The sequence below is a fragment of the Nicotiana tomentosiformis genome, chromosome 4 (genome assembly GCF_000390325.3).
Source record: "Nicotiana tomentosiformis chromosome 4, ASM39032v3, whole genome shotgun sequence".
NCBI classification, from domain to species: domain Eukaryota; kingdom Viridiplantae; phylum Streptophyta; class Magnoliopsida; order Solanales; family Solanaceae; genus Nicotiana; species Nicotiana tomentosiformis.
Genome location: NC_090815.1, coordinates 13,014,465 through 13,038,021, shown reverse-complemented (window position 1 = coordinate 13,038,021; position 23,557 = coordinate 13,014,465). Strand labels below are relative to the sequence as shown.

The window sequence follows — 23,557 nt, the reverse complement described above, 5'->3', positions numbered from 1 at the left end:
AATATAAAAATACTAGTTGGATAATAGAATAAATAAAAATATAAAACAAAAAAGTTATTGATATAAGTCACTTTCATTTAATAGTAATTTTATTATTGAATATATTATATTAACAAATAATATGATAATTGAAATTTATTAAAGTAATATCATCCAATATGTTTGAACAAGTCCGATCAAAATTTAATTTAACTAATATTTTTTTTTAGTATTGACCAATGAGCGGGTAGGGACTACTAGTTAAAATGGTAAAAGAATATTTGAGTGGGTGCAGTAGTGAAATCTAAATTTAACCCCCCCCCCCCCCCCCCCCCAATTTCTGCCCTATTTCCCCAATTTCCCCTCTCTCTCTCCTCTCTCTGGATATCTTTTTTCTTCTTTGATTTCTCTTCCATTTCACATGTGAGGCGGATTGTTCTTCGAGTTCTCTTCCACTCCATCTGTGCGGCTGACAGAGGCAAACGGCTGAAATCTTACGGCAAGAAAAGAAAAGAAGTAATTAGTTTTGTTTGCTGGTCACATTATTTTTTAACTTGAGCCGATTGAAAGCTTATATGCGTGGTTTTCATGTATAGATTCCATATATGAACTTTATTCATAGGACCAATCGACTTTTTGTGGTGCTTTGTTAAAGAATTCTGCCTTTGTTAATTTCGTTACTCTCATTAATTTCGTTATAGTTCACAATATGACAAGCTGAGTTGGTTGTAATATACTAATCTCTTTAGTGCCCTATCTTTTAAATTAATAGACTGTAATAATGCTAATCTCCATTAATAATTCTAATGACAGAGTTGCTTGAAAAAAACTTTTGGATTTTATTACATATTGCAGAACCTCTGAATCTAGGTTTTAAACATTGAAGCTCTAGAATGCACTTATTTCCATGTTGCTGGGTAGAGGATGCTATTTCGTTCTCTGTTTGTTTACCGTTATGATTTCTCAGCATTTATGTTGTATTTACCTTTTAGCCAATCCATAAATGGTTTGAAATGTTGTCTTCTCCTTTTCTAATCCCTGGCAATTATTGTATCGGGTTCTTTCAAAATGAAAATGCATGTAGATACCGTATTTAAAAAAAATAAAATTAAAATGCATGTAGATTATGTGGTCCAATGGAGGCAGCTAGGCTTATTATCTTTGCACAATTGATTTCCTTCTCAAAGTTGATTATCTGTTGCTAGTTTGATTGTAAACAATAGGCCGCCTTAGTAACATACCTTACTAAATGTTCAGAATATTTTAGAAGATGGAGATAGTTGAGTCCATTCTGAACCTTCCCCTGCAAGATCCACCTGGTGAAGACTTCTCAGCATCTGATTTGAGTTGGACCAAGGTCGGAAATGTAGAACGTTATGATGATGTTGCCCTTATTCTTTATGATCGAGTTGATGCATTTATCATTGGAGAGTGTTGTAACGTGGAATTCCCAACAAGGTTTCACATTGAGAGGGGAAGGAAAAGAAGCAGAGGCAGCTTAAAGGAGTATAAGCATGATGACTATTTGGAGTACAGGCTGTAAGTGCTTTAACAATTTCAGGATATGTCATTTGCTATCTTCTACTCTTTTTTTTTCTTTTTTTTTTTTCTTTTTGAAATGAATAGTGTGGGGGGTCATGCTGACCTCTTTCTTTGTTCTACTAGTTTTAACAGTAAACTATGTGTTCATGAGAACATTTTGTTATTTGATCATTTGGTGGATTAATTTAGGTATGAACTTTCTGAACTAATGGACCTCAAGATGGAGAGTTCTTTGTAAATATTTGACTCGTGGAGGAGAGCACAGGGAGAATCAAGGACGTAGACTTTCCTGTTTTTGGACAAAACAAAAAATGAACTTAAATGGCCAACTATGAGGATTTTGCTTAATTTAAACGCGATTCATGATGGAGGATGAAGCAATGTTCAGTCTTTCTAAGTAATTTTTGAGTGTATTAGTAAATTTAAGCTTCTTAAGTTTACTTTATATAACAAAGTTTTATGTCCAATTTATTTTGGTAAATTCTCAATTTCTTGTAATTGGTTTAAAGGTCATATCATAATCCTGTATCAGTCATTCATGTATTTAGACATCGTTGGGGTTGAAGCTTAATAACCTTGAATATGTCTAATCAAAGATAGCTCAAAAAGCTGTCAATTTTTTTGTGGATGTAAGGTGTGATTAACCTTTACCAAGGGTAAAGCGTTCTCTCTTATTCCTCCACTCATCTTTCTTCTCGCCTCCACCTCCACATCTAGAGGAAACTGGATTAAATTTCTCCATGTGATGATCTTAGGCCTTGGATATAGACTCCCTGAGGTTTACAGGGATTCTAGATGATATGATCTCATCCTTGAGGTTTCTTGATTAAAAAAATAAGAAAAATATTTTCTACTCTGAAGGCCTCAGTAAATTGCAATTTTGTGACTTCTATGGAGCTAAGAAAGGAGCTGCATTAGCTCAATTTAGCATCCCATCACTTGCTTAACCAGTTTGTTTTTAACTGTATAAAATGGAAATAGGTAATGACTGGAAAGGCTTCTGCAATTTACTCAGAATCCTAAATTTCTCCCAACCTTTTCCAGACCTTTGATATCGCTATTTTTTTCATCTTTTTTAGCAGATTTGAGCTCTACTTTTTTCCCCGTTTTTATAAGGGAGCTCTTCAGTTCTTCTACAACCTCAAGTATGGGTCGCTTCTCTTTCTTTACTTGTTTATGGCTTCCTGAGCATTACTACCATTATGGTAAGGAAGAGAATTAATTAAGAGTCCTCGGTCGCCACTATATTCCCTGGAATACTTTTGGTCGGATATGTTACCAACACTTGACTTCTAAAGTCGAGCTAGATTTGATCAAAGTCATCTTAGGACTAAATTTTGGTGGCAAAGAACATAGTACATAACATGTACATAAGAAGGTTTCTAACTTTCAAGTAACACATGAAAATAAAAGTATATCGGACATCCTTTTTAGTGAAATCCAATTTGACTTTTTATGGACAAAAATCATGGGACTAAGGGAGTAACAACTAGTTGTAGCTGTTTGAAAAGTCATGAACTTTAGATAATAGTAAGGGTCGACTCTTATTACATACTATTGCAGAATAGAGCCTAGAGGGCGTCTTTGATAACTTTTGGTACAATATGAATCAGTGTTGTTAAAGGCTCCGTTAAAGCACAAGTTAAGCCCTGAAGCTCGGTGAATGAAGGTTGTGCACTTTGCCTCGCTTAATTAGCGCTTTAGTGTAGACGTCAAGGTGCTAAGGCATGTGCACCTTTACCGATAGATTCTGTCTTTAAGGGCACAATCATAGCTATATATATATATATATATATATATATATATATATATATATATATATATAGCTTAATTATCGTTTCCGTTCTTTTGTCCAAATAATTATTCTTGGTGTTTATCGTTACACTTTCTTGCATTACATTTCTATTTTTTTTTATTTTTTCTATATTTGTGCTTTTCTTAGCTAAAGCCCCCTTGGTGCTTCAACGCACTTTGGTGCTTTTTGCTTTTGACTACACTGATATGAATTTGTAAGGTAAAATTGTTTACAAGTTTCTCCTTCATATCTTGACATGCTGTTATTTCAGGTATTGGTGTTCCTTCGGCCCTGAAAATTATGGAGAAGGTGGCGATATTTTACCTAGCCGACGATATCGGCTTAACACTCGAAACCGAGCTGCTAGACCCCAGTCCATGAGGGGCTGCACTTGCCATTTCATAGTGAAGCGCTTGTATACCCGTCCATCTCTTGCACTTATTATATATAACAACAGGCGTCATGTTAACAAGTCCGGTTCTTTATGCCATGGGCCGCTTGATAGAGATGCTATTGGCCCTGGTGCAAAAAAGATTCCATACGTTTGCAATGAGATTCAACAACAAACTATGTCTATGATCTATCTTGGCATTCCTGAGAAGAATGTTTTAGAAAAACATATTGAGGGTATTCAACGTTATTGTGGTTCTGATGCGAAAGTGAATAGCCTTGCTGCTCAGTATGTCCACAAACTTGGCATGATTATCAAAAGATCTACTCATGAATTGGATCTAGATGATCAAGCTAGCATAAGATTGTGGGTCGAGCGGAATAAGAAATCTATTTTCTTTTATCAGGATACATCGGAAAATGATCCATTCATCTTAGGTATCCAAACTGACTGGCAGTTACAACAAATGATTCGTTTTGGACATCGTAGTCTAATAGCAGTTGATTCAACATTTGGTATAAAGAAACTAAAGGTAATGAAGCATGGTGTCTCTTCCTTTTAACCTTGACAACATCTCACATAGTTCTAATTTCTTAATCTACTTAATTTTGCAGTATCCTTTGTGCACACTTCTTGTGTTTGATTCAAGACAGCATGCCCTTCCTGTTGCTTGGGTCGTCACCCGCACAATTGCCAAGCCTGACGTGAGTAAATGGATGAAAGCTCTTCATGATCGTGTCCGTGCTGTCGATCCAACATGGAAGGTCAATGGTTTCCTAATCGACGATGCTGCAGCAGAAATTGACCCCATAAGGCAAAATTCTTGTGGTCTACTATTTCTCTCTGTCAAGTTCATCACATAGTTCTATAACAGATTTACTTGATCTTGATATCTTTTCAGGGAGATATTTTCATGTCCGGTTCTATTTTCACTTTGGCGTATTCGTAGATCGTGGTTGAGAAATATCATCAAGAAATGTAGTAATGTTGAAGTTCAAAGAGAGATATTTAAGCGTCTAGGTGACACAGTGTACAGCATTTGGGATGGAAGTGATCCTTTTGTTGCTTTAGAAGAACTTTCTCAAGATTTTGTTGATCAAATGGCCTTCTTGCAATATTTCAAAGCCACTTGGGTGCCTAAATTTGGTTAGATCATCTCTCCGGTTATCTGGTTTTTTCACCTTGCAAAAAATTCTGTTTCAAAGAAAGAAGAAAAAGAACATCTAAGCTATCATACACAAAATAAATAAATTAGATCGAATCAATATAACATTACTATATTTAAAATATTTTTTCGGAATCTTTTTCCTGTATTTCCCTGTAATATTTGTATTTTCATAGTACAGAAATGTGGCTTACTACAACGAGAACGTTACCTCTTGCGAGTCAGGAAGCATCTGGTGCAATAGAAGCATATCATGTCAAGTTGAAAGTCAGACTATATGATGATTCACATCTTGGGGCACTCCAGAGAGTTGATTGGTTGGTTCACAAATTGACAACTGAGTTACACTCCAGCTACTGGCTTGACCGATATGCAGATGAAAGTGATTCTTTCCAAAATGTGAAGGAGGAGTATATTGCCACCACATCCTGGCATCGAGCTCTGCAAATTCCTGATGATGCTGTGACCTTGGATAGCAAGGATAACTCATTCGCAAAAGTTTTGAGCCAGAAAGACAGCAGTAAAACACACCTAGTTTGGAATCCTGGGTCAGAATTTGCCCATTGTGATTGTGAATGGTCAATGCAAGGAAATATGTGCAAGCATATTATTAAAGTCAATATGATATGTGGGAATCTTCAATCATGTCGACCTTCTATGTCATTTCAATCATTTAATGAGGTTCTAGTGAGTCTAACGAGAAAGCCGGTGGATGATTCAATGGCACTGGATCTGTCAACAGCATGGACACACCAGATGCTTGATCAAATTCGGAAGCTAGTTGAGCTAAACCAGTCTCATGATATTGGCACCATAGTAAATAATATGCCTTTGAGATGGGTCGCTAAAAAGGGCAGAACATCTGTTGGCAGACCATCAGCTATTGCTCTCCCCTCCAGCGCCAACAACAGTTTAATTTGTTCAACTGCTAAAAAGAATCGAAAGAGGAAGAGATTATCAAGATTACGATGATCTCTTGTGGAGGACAGAAATATCTCCGCAGGAACTATGCATTGGTGCTGTTCTTGTTCCACCATGCAGCTATCAGCCCTAGCCGCTTCATTTGGTAATGGCTATTCTGCCCTTTATGTTCCCATTCATGACTGGGGGCTTGATTTTGGTTTTATTTTAACCAGCATGATGTTGCCACCATCTGTTGACTCGATGGATGCCAATATTATCCAACATATCAAACTTCTGACTCAACTATAAAGAATTTAGAACTCTGATCTGTTGGAAGAATTCAATTGAATAAGGAATTATGAACTACTGATTACTTGTTTGGCATGATATTTTTTTTCAAAAAGAGCCTATCCTTTAGTCCTCAAAATTTTACTTTTCATTAAATGGTATGGTTTGTGTATTAAGTGAAAGATTCTATATTCTCACATCCCGTCTCCTTTAATATAACAGTAACAGTTTTATCAGTTAAAGGAATCTGAAAGAAAAATAGCCCCTGAATTTTCTTGCATTTTTATTGATTTATGAAAAAATTGTTGAATGAGTAGTTAATCAGCAGCTATCATGTCCTTTTCTTTTTGATACTTCCAACTGCTTGTTGCTGTTAGTTCGTGTTCTACGCTTTCCATTCACCGTTTGCTGTTAGTGAAGCCAATCCTGTGTTCTTGATAACAGAATTTGTCTTATTTGTCGTTATTTGTGTAGGCTGACCAGACAGAAAGAAATACTTGGTTGATTCAGTATGTTCAAAGGCAGCTCCAACACTGATGCTCAACATTCGCTAGATGCATTTGATGTTTGGTATTTTCTACAGCAGAGCAAGTTTTATGGGGAAGTTCTAATAAGATTATCACCGCATTCAGACCTTGTCCGCTGGGTACTAAAGTACCCTTATTGGGAACAAATTGGAGCGGTCACACCCCAGACAAGAAGCATCAATAGACTCAAAGCATATACGGTACCAATCAGAAACTGCCAGGATTCTCTCCTTTTTGTCTTTAGATGTCCTTGTATGCCTTTTATTTACAATTGAAACATACAAACTGACCACTAGAATAATTTGTTCATGATACAATGTACATATGTTGTATATGGATTTTTCCATGATTCAGTTGAGGAAACAGCAGCAGGTCTAATTAGGTGTGCACATTGATTTAGACAACTTTTTCTTGGTTCTATCAATTTCCTGTCTGGATTGGATTGTCTGCAAGCGGAAAGTCATGAAGTTTTTGTTTGGTAATGTAGATGAATATGTTAGCAGTACAATTGTATTGACTATTGAGGATTGTATAATGTAATGACATAGCTGTGTCGCTATCGTTCCGCCAGAGGAGTCTATCAATTTGAGAAGAAAGCAGTTGGCAACTTCATACAAAATGTAAATGAATACTTTATTCAGCTCTCTTTTGCCCCCCTCTACATGGGAGCATTGGGAGCAAGTTTTATAGTCTGTTTGGCCAAACTTGGGCCAAAATTCTGGTTTGGAGAAGTTAGTTTGTGTTCGGCTAATTAATTTGAAAAGTACTTTTGAGTAACAATTAGTGTTTGGCCAAGCTTTTAAAAAATGCTTCTTAGTTTATTTCTGTCAAAAGTGTTTTTGAAGAGATTTTTTTTTGTGCTTTTCCAAAACTGTTTCTGCTTCTACTCAAAAATACTTTTTTTTTCTTTCAAAAAGCTTGGAAACACCTTAATTTTGGCAAAAAAATAATTTTGACCAAAAAAAAAAAAAAATTGCCAAAAAAAAAAAAAAAACAAACTTGGCCAAACATATTATTAATTTGGCTTTCGCCCAATATTGTAAGGTGTAGTGAAATAGTTTTAGTTGTATATTTTGAGAGTGTCAGAAGTTTGTACTATTTCAGGTATGCAGGGGCGGATGTACCCTATCCTTAGTGGTTAAATATGTATGTATAAATAACAAGAAAAATAAAAATATTGGGTATAAATTTAAATAATAACACGTTTAGTATTATCGTAATTTCTTCATCTATTGCCTTCTTTAAATATTGACACAACTTAATGAAAAATATCTGCATACACCATTGTTGATATGTAACAATTACTACTTACTAATTAAGATGGTCACTGAATTGAAGTTAGTTGCCAAATATAAAGACCATTTATATCACTTTCTTGATATTTCGACTTCCAAATTAATGAATCACTGGTGTTAGCAGGTCTAAAATATAGTACGTCGTACTTTTTTGTTGTTTTATGCCATAAATAGTATTTTAAGAGGACGGAATTAGACTGCGAAATTTCCTCAAATTCGTCCTACACTCTATACAGTGCTATTAATAATTTTAATAATATTTATTGTTTATTTTAAATCTATATTGCACAAATATATGCGTGAAATTAATTTTTTAAAACAATAAAGTAAAATAAAAATAGATATGTGAAAGGGAGATGATATGCTAAAAATGGAGAATAGAAAGTAGAAAGTAACAGACATGAACGCAGATGCGGAGCTAAGATTCTAATTTTATTGGTTTTGAATTTTAAAACGACAATTTCAAGTGTTAATAATTGAGTTCTAAATATAATATTTGTACATATCTAATGAACTTTTTAACACAAATAATTGTTTGAATAAAAGTTATTGGGTTCGTCCGAACATCTAGTTTTGCCCCTAAATGGATGTGTTGCGGTGGCGTCGATGCGGTTAGTGATAGTGGTGACGATTGATGGTGCAAGTGGTTTAGTCATAGTGGTTCACAATTGTGGAGTGGCTGGTGGTGGCAGGTTGTGGAGTGGTTGATAGTGATAGTTGTGGACGTGCAGAGGCGGTGCCAGAATTTCAACTTTATGAATTTCAGAACGATAACTTCAATTATTAATAATTACATTCTAAATTTAATAATTGTATATAATTAATGAATTTCTTAACACAAATATACTTTTTGAACAAAAGCTACCGAATTTTCTCTAATCTCCGCTCCTGTCGATCTATATATATATATCTGGTGGTGAAGTTTGTTGGTGTTGGTGGTTGTATGATGGTGCATGGTTAATGCCAGCGATAATTGCCAGTGTCAATAAATAGAGTAGTGTTACCACAATACATTCATACAAATTTTTAACTAAGCGAGTCTTAATAATATTAAAATTCTGTACAAGATTCAAATAACACAAACTTATTAAGAGCTAATAAGTGATTATAAAAAAAACATACACTTTAATAGGCTGACATTTGAATGATCTAACCTCCATTAGGTACAAACAAATACCGCGCTATACACAACTTTTATCCATTCAAGCTGTCGTGAAGGTAAATAATGGTCAAACATATTTGCTCAAATTTTTATTCGATAGTGGTGCCTCGTCACTTGTAATCTCAAAGGAACGATAATGATAACAGTTGTATTGATTTTTATATCTTTAATTAATGCACTTTAACTTGTTATATATAGCATATCATATGCTAATTAGACTAATTAATTATAAATTCATAGAGAGTTATCTGACATTACACCCAAAGTAAGTAATAAAGTGGATGCAAATATTGAATCGTGTATAATAAAGTTGAGAGGTAGGGATAAAGGTAGGCCTAAGAAGTATTGGGAGAGGTGATTAGGTAAGACGTGGCTAAACTGGAGTTTACGGAGGATATGACCCTTAGTAGAAGGGTACTGTGGAGATCGAGGATTCGGGTACAGTCAAACCTCTCTATAACAACCTCGTTTGTTCCGAATATTTTTGGATGTTATAGCGAAGTGCTGTTATAGAGAATATATATTATAACATAACATAAAAATTGGTTCCGAAAAAGCTTGGCTTTTATAGAGAAGTGTTGTTATATAGGGATGCTGTTATAGAGAGATCTGACTTTACAAGGATAGTAGGTAGTCAAGCGTGTCATTTTTCTTTTTGAATTTGATAGCATTAGTGTTAGTATGGTATCCTTTTATTCTTAGATTGCTACTACTACCTATTGTTTGATTGCTATATTTGATTCGCTTCCTTAATATCTTGTTGTTGTTACTTGTTGCTACTACTTCTTTTCTTCTTTTTTTTATTTGAGGGTTTATCGGAAACAACATCTCTATCTTCCTAGGGTAGAGGGTTGCGTACACTTTACCTAGGGGTGTCAAATTTGGCCTAAGCCCAAATGACCCGCCCAACCCGCCCAAGGTTGGTTGGTTATTGAACTTAACCCATCTTGACCCAAACCGTCTCAACCCATTTAAAATTGGGCTAATTTTTAGCCCAAAATGATCTATGAGTAACTTTGCCAAAATATCTAAGAAATAATTTTTTTTTTGTTTGATATGTTATATATGATCATAACAAAAAAGTTTTATTCAGTAATTATACAATTCATAAGAAGACAACACATATTAAGTAAAATTTGAAAAGAGTTGGGCGGGTTGGACTATGACCCGAATTTTAGTTCATCTTGACCCAACCCTTCTTAGCCAAAGTAACTTTTGGGCAGGTCAAATGGGTTGAGCTATGACCCAAATTTTAGTCCATCTGGACCCAACCCATCTTAGCCCAAGTAACTTTTGACTCACTCAATTATCGACTCAACCCATTTTGACCTGCCTAAAATCGGCCAAACCTGTCCATATGACACCCCTAACTTTACCCTTCCCAAACTCCACTTATGAGAATTTACTGGGTTATTATTGTTGTTGTGTAAAATAAATTAAGTTATACATTGTCACTTGTGAGTGAGCAAAGAGAAATTTTTTGGAATTAAAGGTATTTGCTATGAAGTTTCCTGGAATTGTTGGCTTGTAGTTTTCCCTTATAAGTACGGTTGCTTTCAATTGTTTCAAATTTTACACGTGCCCTAATAGTGAGTAAACCAATACTAGTAGCAGTAGGGTTACCAGCAAAACCTAACGTCGTACATACATTTTTACAACCTCAAAATAAATGCCAAAAACTTTGCCCTTTCTCACGATATAAACTCTTTCCACAAATGTCACTCTCTTCACTTCTCATTTTCTTGCCCCCCACTTAAAATCCTCCTCTCTTCTTCCTTTTCTTGGACCAAAAATCAGTGGACATTATACTTCTCTCTTTTACTCACTAATTTCAGCTCTTTATCAAGATTTCTATCCAAAGATATTGTTACAGAGAAATTCCTTTTTTTGTCACTAGCCACAATATTCTTTGCAGTCTTAGCTGATCTGATTCGTAACTATATATGCATAATGTTGCAGTGTCGTTTTTAGTATATATCCTTTATTTGCTTTACTATTCTAAATTCTTTTCATCTTTAACCTTTGACCATGCTAGATTAGGTCAACTACATATATGACCCTATAGTACTCTCACTGACCAATAAATTTTTCAGTCATAATAGTAGAGAAGCTGAACCAGTTCACCTCAATAAACGGGGGTTTTCTGACTCTTGCATAATAAGATTTTACAAAAATAACCATAAGATCTGATAAAGTTGTTGCTTAGGATATATCAGTTTTCTTGATTGTTAGAGCTTGACTCATCATAAGATAGAAAGAACATTTCTCGGTTATTTAATATACTATATTTCCCATGGCCGATTTTGTGAGAGCAAAAGTCAATGTAACTTCAAGAAACATTATTCCCAGCAAAAGTAGTGATCTCTCAAACACTACTGTTATCCCCTTGTCAGCTCCACCATTAAGCCGATACGAGAACCAGAAACGTCGAGATTGGAACACTTTCTGTCAATACTTAAGAAACCACTATCCGCCATTGTCGTTTTCTCTTTGCAGCAGTGGTCACGTCCTGGAATTTCTTAGGTAATGTTGAATAATAATATTTCAAAGTTTTGAACTTATTACTTCTGTTTGTTAGTATGTATGTATATATATATATATAATTCCTATATTTCACATGTATTTGTTAGTCAATTAAAGTAAGAATAAGATATATTGGTATTTAGAACTGTGATTGTAGTTGAGGATTTTTCTGATCTTTTATTTGAATTAATTAAGCCTATAAATAAGCATGTCCACTTTACTATCTTCTATGGAAATATACCAAGCTAGTTACTTTCTCTCTATTCTGTTAATCGTTGTTACTATCATTCATGTTCTATCCAAATACTTCCTCCGTTTCAATTTATGTGAACATATTTGACTGGACAGGGAGTTTAACAAAAAAAATACTTTTGAACTTGTGATTAGTGGTGTACATGGGTCGGGTTGGTTCGAATTTTTCAATTATCAAACCAAACCAATGGTGTCGGGTTTTTAAATTTATAAACCAAACCAAACCAACAAATTCGGATTTTTCAATCTTGGTTTTTCTGCGGGGTTTCGAATTTTTGTCCGTTAAGTCTTTATAGCATAAAATATGTAATTCGTGCTCTAAATATTTCATAAGTCCTAGTAAAATATAACTACATAATGTGTTTTTCAAGAAACTAACCCAATAATATGAGATAAGTCATATCATTATACTAAAATATTCAATAACAAAAATAAAATAATAAAATTACATAAAATAAATATTGCTAATTAATAAGCCATAATGAAAATTCATATAATCTAAAAAAACTATATAGGTCATGCTAAAATAAGTATAGCTAATATGTACTAATATTAATTACATAACTAAGCACTAAAGAAAAAGATAAATTAAGTTATGCATTTTCATTATAAACCAATGTAAAACTAAAATAATTATTCAACACTATCGTCATTCCTAGTATTGAATTGACTTTCTTTTGTTATCATTAGTATTGATTTGAACTTTGTTTGAGTTACTATATTTATGAGTTATAAATTTAATTACCATTCAAGAATGTTAAGTCTAAACTTGAAATAATACATTAAATGATAAAACTGTGAAAAAGTTTAAGAAATATTTATAAATTACATTACAAATAATATTTATATGTATAAAATATTTTTAAAAATTATATAAATATACTATCGGGTTGGTTTGGTTTCGGTTGTTTGACTTTTTTTTTAGTTAAAACCAAACCAAACTAATTATGGTCGGGTTTTATTTTTAATACCAAACCACATTAGAATTTTTTTTTTCGGTTTGACTCGGATTCTCGGTTTGGTTCGGTTTATCGGTTTTCTTTGTACACCCCTACTTGTGATGTATAATGAGTCACATATATTTTATGTGACTATAAATCATTGCATAAAGGTAATTGTTTCCAAATGTAGAAAGATGTCATTTTTTTTGGCACAGGCTAAAACAGGCTAAAAAGGAAATGGACAACGCTTTTTTGGCATAAATTGAAACGGAGAGAGTATCATATTTAAGTTATATGCACTAATAGTGTAATGCATGCTTTTTTTTTTACACTATGATCAGTATAATTAAATTCATTATAGCAGATTACTTACCATTTATTTTAAGTTGTCAATCAATTTTATATATATTAAATAGAACTACCTCCTAATTATGTAAATATATATTTATATATCGTTACTTAAACGCATAGATTTTCAACAAGTACCTAGATCAGTTCGGTAAGACTAGGGTTTTCAACTTTCTCTCGATTCTGTTAGTCTTTGTTCCTATTGTTCATGTTCCATTTAAGTGCAAAGATTCTTTTACATTATCAGCATAATTTATTGTATTACATAAGGTAATTACTTACCATTAGTGTATAGTAGCTCTTAAACTCTTAATTAATTTTCAACAGGTACTTGGATCAGTTCGGAAAGACCAAAGTTCATAACCAAAATTGCCCCTTTTTTGGGGTGCTGAATCCTCCATTGCCATGTACTTGTCCTTTAAGGCAAGCTTGGGGAAGTCTTGATTCTCTTATTGGGCGTCTTCGAGCTGCTTACGAAGAAAATGGAGGAAATTCAGAAATGAATCCGTTTGGGACTCGAGCAGTTAAGCTTTTCTTACGTGATGTTCGTTGTTTTCAGTCTAAGTCTAGAGGTATTAGCTATGAGAAGAAAAGGAAAAGATCAAGAAATCAGAAGATAGTAGAAGTGGCAGAAGGTCATCAATCATATGGTGCAGGAGCAACTATTTGTGAACAGACTAATAATACTGTTGCTGAGTAATTTGCCTAGAGTTTGATTAATTTCCATAACATAAGAAAATGATGGTAGGACAATGCAAAATTCTAATAAGTGTTATCGTGTTTGTTCTGATTTTGTTAGCATGTTTGGTATTCCTATACGTTGAAAGAAGGGCAACATATTTATCATAATTGTTTTTTCGCCTTTTACGGAAAAAAAATATAATGCTTCCCTATTTGGCTAGTCTCTTTTTCATGGAGGAAAATGTTTGAACTTTTATAAATTGAGGATCTTTCATTCTCATTCGGTAGCATCCACAATGTAGTCATAAGGGGTTGAGAGTCTTCTTTAGGGGAAGAACTTTATGGGACAAATGTTAGTGTGTTACTTGTGTTTGACTTTTCGTGAGGTTGTTCACTCGATATTTTGTATTCTCTTTTATATAGTGGATTGCTCATCTCCACCTGTGGGCGTAGGTCAATTGACCGAACCACGTTAAATGTTTGTGACTCTTTTGATATATTTATCTTTCCTTGTATGATTTATCGCCGTTGAAGATTTGCTTTACTAACTTCTACATGACACCTGATTATTTCGGTCAAACAATAAGTATATCATTTTGCATGCCTTCTTTTCATTTATATAAGGCGGTTTTTCAGATATAGTTTAGTACTATATATCATGCTCTTTTACAGTTGTTTGTTATTGTTGTTAGTTTCTTGATTTGGTTTTTCTTGGTTCATAGTTGAAGTGGAAAACTATAACGTTGTTATGCTATAACTTTCTTCTTTTTTGCCACTTCTTTGTTAATCTCCAGTAGTGTACGCAGAATTTTGCTGTAAGTGATGCCAACATTTAAATAAATAAACAAATGAATAAATCATTATAATGATAAGCATCATTTTTTATATTTATCCCAATATTTTTATTTTTCTTATTATCTATGTATACATATTTAATGCAAATTTTCGACCAAGAAGTGTCACGTGATGCATCTTTATAGTTCATTTATATTAAAAAATAATATTTTTCTATTCTTGAAGCTCTTTAATTTTATTTTAACTTTTTTGACCCCTAAAGTCGTACTCTTATAGTCATAAAAATGTCATTCCACATGCTTAAGACATTAACTTCTAATAGTATTTATAATTATCTATTATTACCCTGTCAAGAAATTATCATTAGTTTTAATCTTAGCATTTAGCTTGTTGATACATTTTAATTTAGAGAAACATTGAATCGAACCCCTTCTAATGTTTTCTGTAACACCCCCACCACCTCGTTCTTTGGCATTGGCAATTAACATTACGAATTTCATTATTTAGTTTATAGAGGATTATTAAGTGCAAACATTAGTGGAATACAGAAGAGCCTATATATGAAATTAAAATGGAAAGATATATAGTTATAATTAGTTAGGCACTCATGTATCGGATAATGTAACGAGGCTTATTATTATTATAATACTAAAAGACAAACACACGTATATGCTGATTTGGGATTAAAGTATTGATATCATAATTTATATATATATATATATATATATCCTTCTAGATCGTATAAAATTTCAGATTGCGAAAGCTACTTTATCAGAGGATGCCATATATAGTTTCTTAGTTTCTTAAAATCTTGCCATTTTTAGGTTATATATATATATATATATATATATCCTTCTAGATCGTATAAAATTTCAGATTGCGAAAGCTACTTTATCAGAGGATGCCATATATAGTTTCTTAGTTTCTTAAAATCTTGCCATTTTTAGGTTTTATATATATATATATATATATATCCTTCTAGATCGTATAAAATTTCAGATTGCGAAAGCTACTTTATCAGAGGATGCCATATATAGTTTCTTAGTTTCTTAAAATCTTGCCATTTTTAGGTTTTTATCTAGTCTAGATGGACTTGCTCCTCACATATAATCACTATTAAAAAGCTGGAATTACTTACGAACCTCGTATCTAAATCGCTCATAGCTAATAGAATTTTCTAATAATTTATTGTTAATCCGTTGCTAAAAACTTATTTGGATGGTCGTTACCTATTGTATTGTATCGTATTGTTATTATAAATATAATATTTATTTTTATTATTATTTAAGTTCTATTATATCGTATCTTTAAATTCGTCGTTATGTAAACGAAAAGTGTCACTTTATGTAATGACTGATTTGGTGTGTTCGCGTCATTACCTAATTTTTTTCTCTCATCTAGCACTTTCTTATTATTAAATAATCCTATTTTAATCTTTATCCTACATTCTTATATAATAATCATATCTCGTGCCTTACATTTTCTTTGTAATTTACAAGTTTATTCTTCGTATTGTTGGTACATGACATCATGAAATGACGACAAACAATATAATTTATCCAAATATTGTATATATTAAAATGATACAGTACAATACAATACGATATATTACTAAATGATACATAACAATCATCCAAACAAGTTGTAAGTAGGATTAGCGAGGGATTCTACACTGTTTAGCTACGAACTTTATCCGTCGCTAGTTCTTGTTTTTTGGTAGTGAATGTTTTCTTGAATGTTGCCTTGGTTTTGTTAGTGTAAGCTAAGTCTCTTCTGCTTAGCTTGTTTTAAATTTCTTTCCCTTTACTTAGCTTCCCTTTAGCTAAGTCTCACGAAAAAGATTTGCTTTCTTAATTAATTATCTTTACATGCATCATCAAGTCTACTTAGTTTATGTGAGTGAACTTGGTAAGTAAAGTTTATGACATAGTTTCATAGTCATATCAATAAGAGAATAAGAAAGAAAGAACTTCTCCTCAATTGAACATCTCCTCAATTGTTATATGACCTTCATCGTCTCTCGGATAGGTTGATGTTTGAGCAAGGGAGGACAAAGAGGGGGAAAAAAGTTAGTGGCGAAGCCAGAAATTTCTCAAAGTGTTCAAACCTGAAAGAAGTAAAAAAAATCTCCGACAAAGGATGTTCAATATATACTATATACATTCAAAACCTATTATTTTACCTATATATACAGTGTAATTTTTCGACGAAGAGTGGTCAGCTGATCACCCTTTAGTAAATGTAGTTTCGCCCCTGGTTTAAGCAGTACATTAATTTGCCAATGGCTAGTATAGACGCATATAAATATATTATGGGTTCATCAAAATACAATAGCTTCGATTCGTATCTTGTATGTATTAAGAAACTCTAAAATACAAATACTCTTCGTGATGACCCAAAAGGTCAGCTTATCTTTTAGAACTTGAATCTGCGCTCTTAAGCATTAAAATCTCATTTTTACCCTCCTCGATTTGCGTGCACAGTCCGGGCAGGTTTCCACAAAGCTTTTATATTGAAAACTAATGAAAATAAGAATTTTTGCCTTAAAAGTTGATTTTAGTTGACTTCTGTCAATATTTTTGGTAAACGGGATCAGATCCATGCTTTGATGGTCCCGGTAGATTCGTATCGAATTATGGGACATGGGCGTATATCCGGAATCAAATTTGGAGGTCCCTAGCTTGAGTTATGAATTTTTGATAAAAATTAAAAGTTTGAAAATTATATGTTTTTAAGAATTGATTGATATTTGGCATTGTTAGTATCGGGTCCGTATTTTGGTTCCGGATCCTGGTACAGGTTCGTTATGATATTTAAGACCTGCCTGTGAAATTTGGTAAGAAACGGAGTTGATTTGACGTGATTCGGACGTCCAGTTGAGAAAATAGAAATTTTAAAGTGTTCTTGAGAATTTCATTTGACTTGGTGCTAAATTTAGAGTTCTAGGCATTATTATGGCGATTTGATCACGCGAGCAAGTCCATATGATGTTTTTAGAATTGTGTGCATGTTCGGTTTGGAGCCCCGAGGGCTCGGGTGAGTTTCGGATAGGCCACGGGATGTTTTGGACTTGGGAAAAATCTGGTTTTTTGCAGATTCTAGTATCTGGCATATCTTTCTTCGCGTTCGCGAATGACCTCTAGCGAACGCGAAGAGTAAACTGATGAGGCAGGAATTTCTTCTTCGTGAACGCGAAGGCTTGGTTGTAAACGCGAAGTGATGGGGGCGTTACCCTTCGCGAACGCGTAGTATTAGGCATTGGGGAGGGGGAGTCAGTCGTTCCTTCATCGTGAATGCGAGCAATGCCTCGCGAACGCGAAGACCATGGGGGAGGGGGAGGGGGGGTTGCCTACGCGAACGTGAACACTGTCTCGTGAATGCGAAGGCTTGACAGCTTATATGCTTCTCGAACGCGACAGTGCTCTCACGAACGCGATGAACACTATCGCCCAGCACTTAATAGAATCCAAAAACAGGATTTTAGCCAAAATTTCATTTTTCTCAAAAATCAAATGGTGAGAGGCGATTTTTCAAGAGCCATTTCTTCCCCAAATTATTGGTAAGTGATTCTAAACCATTTTCTTTCAGTTACCCATTACATTTCTTGAATTATCAACCAAAAATCTAGAGTTTTCATGGTAGAATTAGGGGTAAGGGTAGAAATTAGAAATTTCGGAAATTTGAGGATTTAGACCTCAATTTGAGGTCGGATTCTAAAACTAATTACATATTCGGGCTCGGGGGTGAATGGGTAAATGAATTTTGGTCCGAACCTCGGGTTTTGACCACGCGGGCCCGGGGTCAATTTTTCGACTTTTTGGAGGAAAATTTGGGAAATTTAATTTATGAAATATAATTGATTCCTTTAGCAATATTTGATATTATTGAGTCATTTTTTAATAGATACGAGTGGTTTGGAGGTGAATTCCAAAGGAAAAGTTGTGATTGAGAATTAAGTGGCCTTCGGAGCAAGGTAAGTGTCGTGTCTAACTTTGGCTTGAGGGAATAGGTATTATGTGTTCATTTGCTACATGTTTAGTTGTTAAATACGATGTATAGGTGAGGTGACGAGCATCTATGCGTCGTTGTCGAGTCATAGCATGCGAGTGAAATTTTATTCTCGTCTATTTTATAGCCTTAAATTCTACTATCCATGTTTAGCGGGTTATTTGAAATATTGGGTGACTAATATTCGATTTCACTGAGATTTGGTAACTTTCGAATATTGATTCAAGGTTGAGATTACATTATGCTATTGATTATGGGTAAAAAATTGGTTTCTTTGTGATACTCTTATCTATCCGTTGTTATTGATTCTGTGATTTGTGAGGAGGAGTGTAAAGCACGAAGGGTGATGCCGTGCATGCATTATTTATATTGTAAGGAAGAGTGTAAAGCACGAAGGGTAATGTCGTGTATATTATGAGAGGTTTAAAGCACGAAGGGTGATGTCGTGTATATTATGAGAGGTTTAAAGCACGAAGGGTGATGTCGTGTATATTATGAGAGGTTTAATGCACGAAGGGTGATGTCGTGCCGTTCTATTTACTTATTTGGTGAGGTTGAGAGTAAAAGCACGAAGGGTGATGCCGTGCAGTTTTCCTTGCTGTTTTAATTGCTCAATTCGTTTAAGGATTTTCAGTTTAATTCGGTCTTTTCATTATTCTTACTCTTTATATTATATTCCTCCACTGTATGTCCCCTTCATATTATTTCTACGTTATTTCTTTATTTACTGTTGTTGCCACTAGCATGATTATATTGTTCAGGTTATATGTGGGTGTCTTGTCCTAGCCTCGTCACTACTTCGCCGAGGTTAGGCTCGACACTTACCGGTACATGGGGTCAGTTGTACTGATGCTGCACTCTGCACTTTCTGTGCAGATTTTGTTACCGACTCAGGTTGACCGAGATTTTGCTATTGGTCCGCTGTCCGGATACTCAAGGTAGATCTGTCGGCGTTCATAGACCTTGAAGTTCCCATCTATCTTTTATGTCCTACTGTTTTCTTTCATTCAGACCGTTGTATTTCTTTCAGACTATTACTTGTAGTAAATTCTAGAATGCTCGTGAATTATAACTCCAGATCCGGGTGGTAGTAATTAATACAGTTTTATAATATTTCATACTTATTATATTTCATCTTAGTTAATTATTGTTATTTATTAAATGGAAATAAGGAATTGGTTTAATGATTTTCTAATGTTGGTTTGCCTAGCAAGTGAAATATTAGGTGCCATCACGGTCCCGTCGGTGGGAAATTTCGGGTCGTGAAAGTTGGTATCAGAGCACTAAGTTGCCTAGGTCTCACGATTCACGAGCAAGCTTAGTAGAGTCTGGAGGATCGGTACAGAGACTTCTGTGTTTATCTTCCCGAGGTTATAAAGTTTAGGAACAAGTTTCACTTTATTCTTCTATGTCGTGCGATTTTGCTTTCTCAATACTGATTGAACTCTTCTACTCTTATTCTCTCGCACATGGTGAGAACACGTGCCGCTTCCTCAGCTGAGCAGAAGACAGAGCCTCCAGTGGCAGCACCTACGCGGGGCAGAGGTCGAGGCCGAGGCCGTGCCAGAGGCCGAGGCAGGGGTAGGGCTCAGCCTAGAGCTCGAGCAGCAGCCCCAGCAGTGGAGCCTCAAATAGAGCTTGAGTACTTCAGGACGCTTTTGTCCGTTTGGTAGGCCTTATGGAGAGTGTGGCCCAGACTGGCGTATTTCCCATGGCACCAGCAGTCTCTCAGGCTGGAGGAGGAGCCCAGACTCCTACCACTCCCGCTCTGGAGCAGATAGCTCCCTAGTATCAGGCTCCAGCAGCTCAGCCAGTCGAATTAGTTCAGCCGGTTATTGCGGCACAGGTCGGAGATGGGGCAGCTATGTCTTCTGAGGCTTTATGGAGATTGGACAAGTTTATCAAGCTCTTTCTTATTCACTTCAATGGTGCTCCTTTAGAGGATCCCCGGGAGTATTTGACAGTTGTCACGATGTCCTATGGAACATGGGTATAGTGGAGACCAATGGGGTCAATTTTGCTGCATTTTAGATGACTGGTTCCGCCAAGAAATAGTGGAGAGATTACTTGTTGACCAGACCAGCTGGGTCGCCTGCTCTTACTTGGGACCAGTTCTCTCAGCTCTTCATAGAGAAGTTTCTACCTATCACATTGAGAGAGGAGCGTCGCCGTCAGTTTGAGCGTCTCCAGTAGAGCAGTATGACTATTACTCAGTATGAGACCCGTTTTGTAGATTTGGCCCATCATGCCATTCTTCTGCTTCCCACCGAGAGAGAGAGAGAGGGTGAGGAGGTTTATTGATGGACTTGCTCAGCCTATCAGATTGCATATGGCTAAGGAGACTGGGAGTGAGATTTCTTTTCAGGCGGCTGCTAATGTCACCAGACGAGTCGAAATGGTTCTTACTCAGGGAGGTCAGGGGTCTGACAAGAGACCTCGTCATTCCGGTGAGTTTAGCGGTGCCTCATCTAGAGGCATGAGTACCTTTGTAGAGGCCATCCTCCCAGACCGTTTCATTCAACGCTCCAGGCATCCCATGGTGCCTCAGGTGGTCGTGGCCCTCAGATGCATTATTTCGACCAGCTAGCCTACGATGCACTACCAGCTCCTATTAGTGCACCTCCACTCCAGAGTTATCAGGGTGGTTATTCAGGTCGACAGGGTCAGTTTAAGGGTCAGCAGTCACAACAGCCGAGGTTATGTTATACTTGTGGTGATCCGAGGCACATTGCTAGATTTTGCCCTCGAGCAACGGGCAGCTCACAGCATCACAGTTCACGTGCCATGGTCCCGGCACCAGTTGTTGCACTACCTGCTCAGCCAGCCAGAGGCAGGGGTCAGGCAGCCAGAGGTAGAGGCCAGACTGTTAGAGGTGGAGGTCAGGCCGTTAGAGGTAGAGACCAGCCAGTTAGAGGTAGTCCCAGGGACGTAGTTCAGGGTAGTGGGGCCCAGCCCCGATGTTATGCTTTCCCAGCCAGGACTGAGGCTGAGTCATCTGACGTTGTTATCACAGGTACTGTTTCAATTTGCAGTAGAAATGCTTCAGTTATATTTGATCCGGGATCTACTTATTCCTATGTGTCATCCTATTTTTTTCCTATTTGGTTGTGCCCCGTGATTCTTTGGGTGCTCCTGTGTATGTGTCCATACTAGTGGGAGATGTTATTGTTGTAGATCGTGTTTATCGTTCGTGTGTGGTCACCATTGGGAGTCTTGAGACTCGTGTAGATCTCCTACTTCTCGACATGGTTAATTTTGATGTCATACTGGGTATGGATTGGCTGTCACCTTATCATGCTATATTAGATTGTCACGCCAAGACAGTGACCTTAGCCTTGCAGGGGTTGCCTCGATTATAGTGGAGAGGAAATCTTGGCCATTCTGCTAGCAGGGTTATCTCTTATGTGAAGGCTCGACATATGGTCGAGAAGGGGTGTCTAGCTTATTTGGCTTATGTCCGCGATTCTAGTGCAGAGGTTCCTTCCATAGATTCAGTGCCGATTGTTCGTGAGTTTCCAGAGGTGTTTCCTGCAGATTTGTCGGGGATGCCACCCGACAGGGATATTGATTTCTGCATTGATTTGGCTCCGAGCACTCAGCCTATTTCCATTCTGCCATATCGCATGGCCCCGCCAGAGTTGAAAGAATTGAAGGAGCAGTTGCAAGATTTGCTTGATAAGGGCTTCATTAGACCTAGTGTCTCGTCCTGGGGTGCACCTGTGTTGTTTGTGAGGAAGAAAGATGGATCGATGAGGATGTGTATAGATTATCGATAGTTGAACAAAGTCACCATCAAGAACAAATATCCATTGTCGAGGATTGATGATTTATTTTATCAGCTTCAGGATGCCAAGGTGTTTTCAAAGATTGATTTGAGATCTGGCTACCATCAGTTGAGGACTAGGGCATCTGATGTCCCTAAGACAACGTTTCGGAATCAGTACGGGGATTTCGAGTTTCTAGTGATGTCATTTGGGTTGACAAATTCCCCAGCAGCATTCATGGATTTGATGAACCGGGTTTTCAAACCCTACTTGGATTCCTTTGTGGTCATGTTTATTGATGATATCTTGATCTACTCCCACAGTCAAGGGGAGCATGAGCAGCACCTTCGGATCATTCTTCAGACCCTGAAAGACAGCCAGTTATATGCTAAGCTCTCAAAATGCGAGTTTTGGTTGAATTCAGTTGCTTTCTTGGATCACGTTGTATCAGTAAAGGGTACTCGGGTGGATCCTAAGAAGGTTGAGGCAGTTCAGAACTGGCCCGGACCCACATCAGCTACAGAGATCTGTAGTTTCTTGGGTTTGGCGGGCTATTACCGTCGATTTGTGGAGGGGTTTTCATCTATAGCAGCCCCGTTGACCAGATTGAACCAGAAGGGTGCCCCGTTCATGTGGTCAGGCGAGTGTGAAGCGAGCTTTTAGAAGATCAAGACAGCTTTGACTAAGGCACCGGTATTGGTGTTACCCACAGGTTCAGGATCTTATACAGTATATTGTGACGCATCCCATATTGGTCTGGGTACGGTATTGATGCAGGGTGGCAAGGTTATTACATATGCTTTACGGCAGCTAAAGGCTTCACGAGAAGAATTACGTTGTTCATGATCTAGAGCTTGCAGCCATTGTTCACGCGGTGAAGATTTGGAGGCACTATCTTTATGACGTGCCATGTGAGGTATTCACAGATCATCGGAACTTTCAGTATTTGTTCAAAGAGAAGGAACTCAATTTGAGGCAGAGGAGGTGGTTGGAGCTATTGAAAGACTATGATATCACCATATTGTATCATCCCGGGAAGGCCAACGTGGTGGTCGACGCTTTGAGTAGAAAGTTAGTCAGTATGGGTAGCCTTGCATATATTCCAGTTGGTGAGAGACTGCTTGCATTAGATGTTCAGGCCTTGGACAACCAGTTCATGAGGATTGATGTTTCTGAGCCCAGCCATGTTCTAGCTTGT

At 36.3% G+C, this 23,557-nt stretch overlaps 2 protein-coding genes across 2 annotated transcripts; both read left to right on the top strand.

Moving 5' to 3' along the window:
• Nucleotides 1-308: 308 nt before the first annotated feature.
• Nucleotides 309-7,321, top strand: LOC104106214 (uncharacterized). The gene is made up of 7 exons (XM_009614711.4): nucleotides 309-495; nucleotides 1,237-1,518; nucleotides 3,588-4,239; nucleotides 4,322-4,521; nucleotides 4,609-4,853; nucleotides 5,054-5,938; nucleotides 6,538-7,321. Exons 2-6 carry the CDS (start codon nucleotides 1,250-1,252, stop codon nucleotides 5,842-5,844), a joined length of 2,157 nt encoding a protein of 718 aa, XP_009613006.1. The 5' UTR covers nucleotides 309-495; nucleotides 1,237-1,249; the 3' UTR covers nucleotides 5,845-5,938; nucleotides 6,538-7,321.
• Nucleotides 7,322-10,751: 3,430 nt separating this feature from the next.
• Nucleotides 10,752-14,273, top strand: LOC104106212 (protein LIGHT-DEPENDENT SHORT HYPOCOTYLS 1-like). The gene is made up of 2 exons (XM_009614710.4): nucleotides 10,752-11,570; nucleotides 13,439-14,273. The coding sequence occupies exons 1-2, from the start codon at nucleotides 11,341-11,343 to the stop codon at nucleotides 13,809-13,811; spliced, it is 603 nt and encodes a 200-aa protein (XP_009613005.1). The 5' UTR covers nucleotides 10,752-11,340; the 3' UTR covers nucleotides 13,812-14,273.
• Nucleotides 14,274-23,557: the final 9,284 nt, after the last annotated feature.

Bases quoted from the DNA above. Each gene is read 5' to 3' on its own strand.
- LOC104106212 (XM_009614710.4), top strand. From the start codon at position 11,341: ATGGCCGATTTTGTGAGAGCAAAAGTCAATGTAACTTCAAGAAACATT. The intron at 11,571-13,438 runs GTAATGTTGAAT...AATTTTCAACAG, and splicing joins CACGTCCTGGAATTTCTTAG to GTACTTGGATCAGTTCGGAA.
- LOC104106214 (XM_009614711.4), top strand. From the start codon at position 1,250: ATGGAGATAGTTGAGTCCATTCTGAACCTTCCCCTGCAAGATCCACCT. The intron at 4,240-4,321 runs GTAATGAAGCAT...TTAATTTTGCAG, and splicing joins TTGGTATAAAGAAACTAAAG to TATCCTTTGTGCACACTTCT. The intron at 4,522-4,608 runs GCAAAATTCTTG...ATATCTTTTCAG, and splicing joins GCAGAAATTGACCCCATAAG to GGAGATATTTTCATGTCCGG.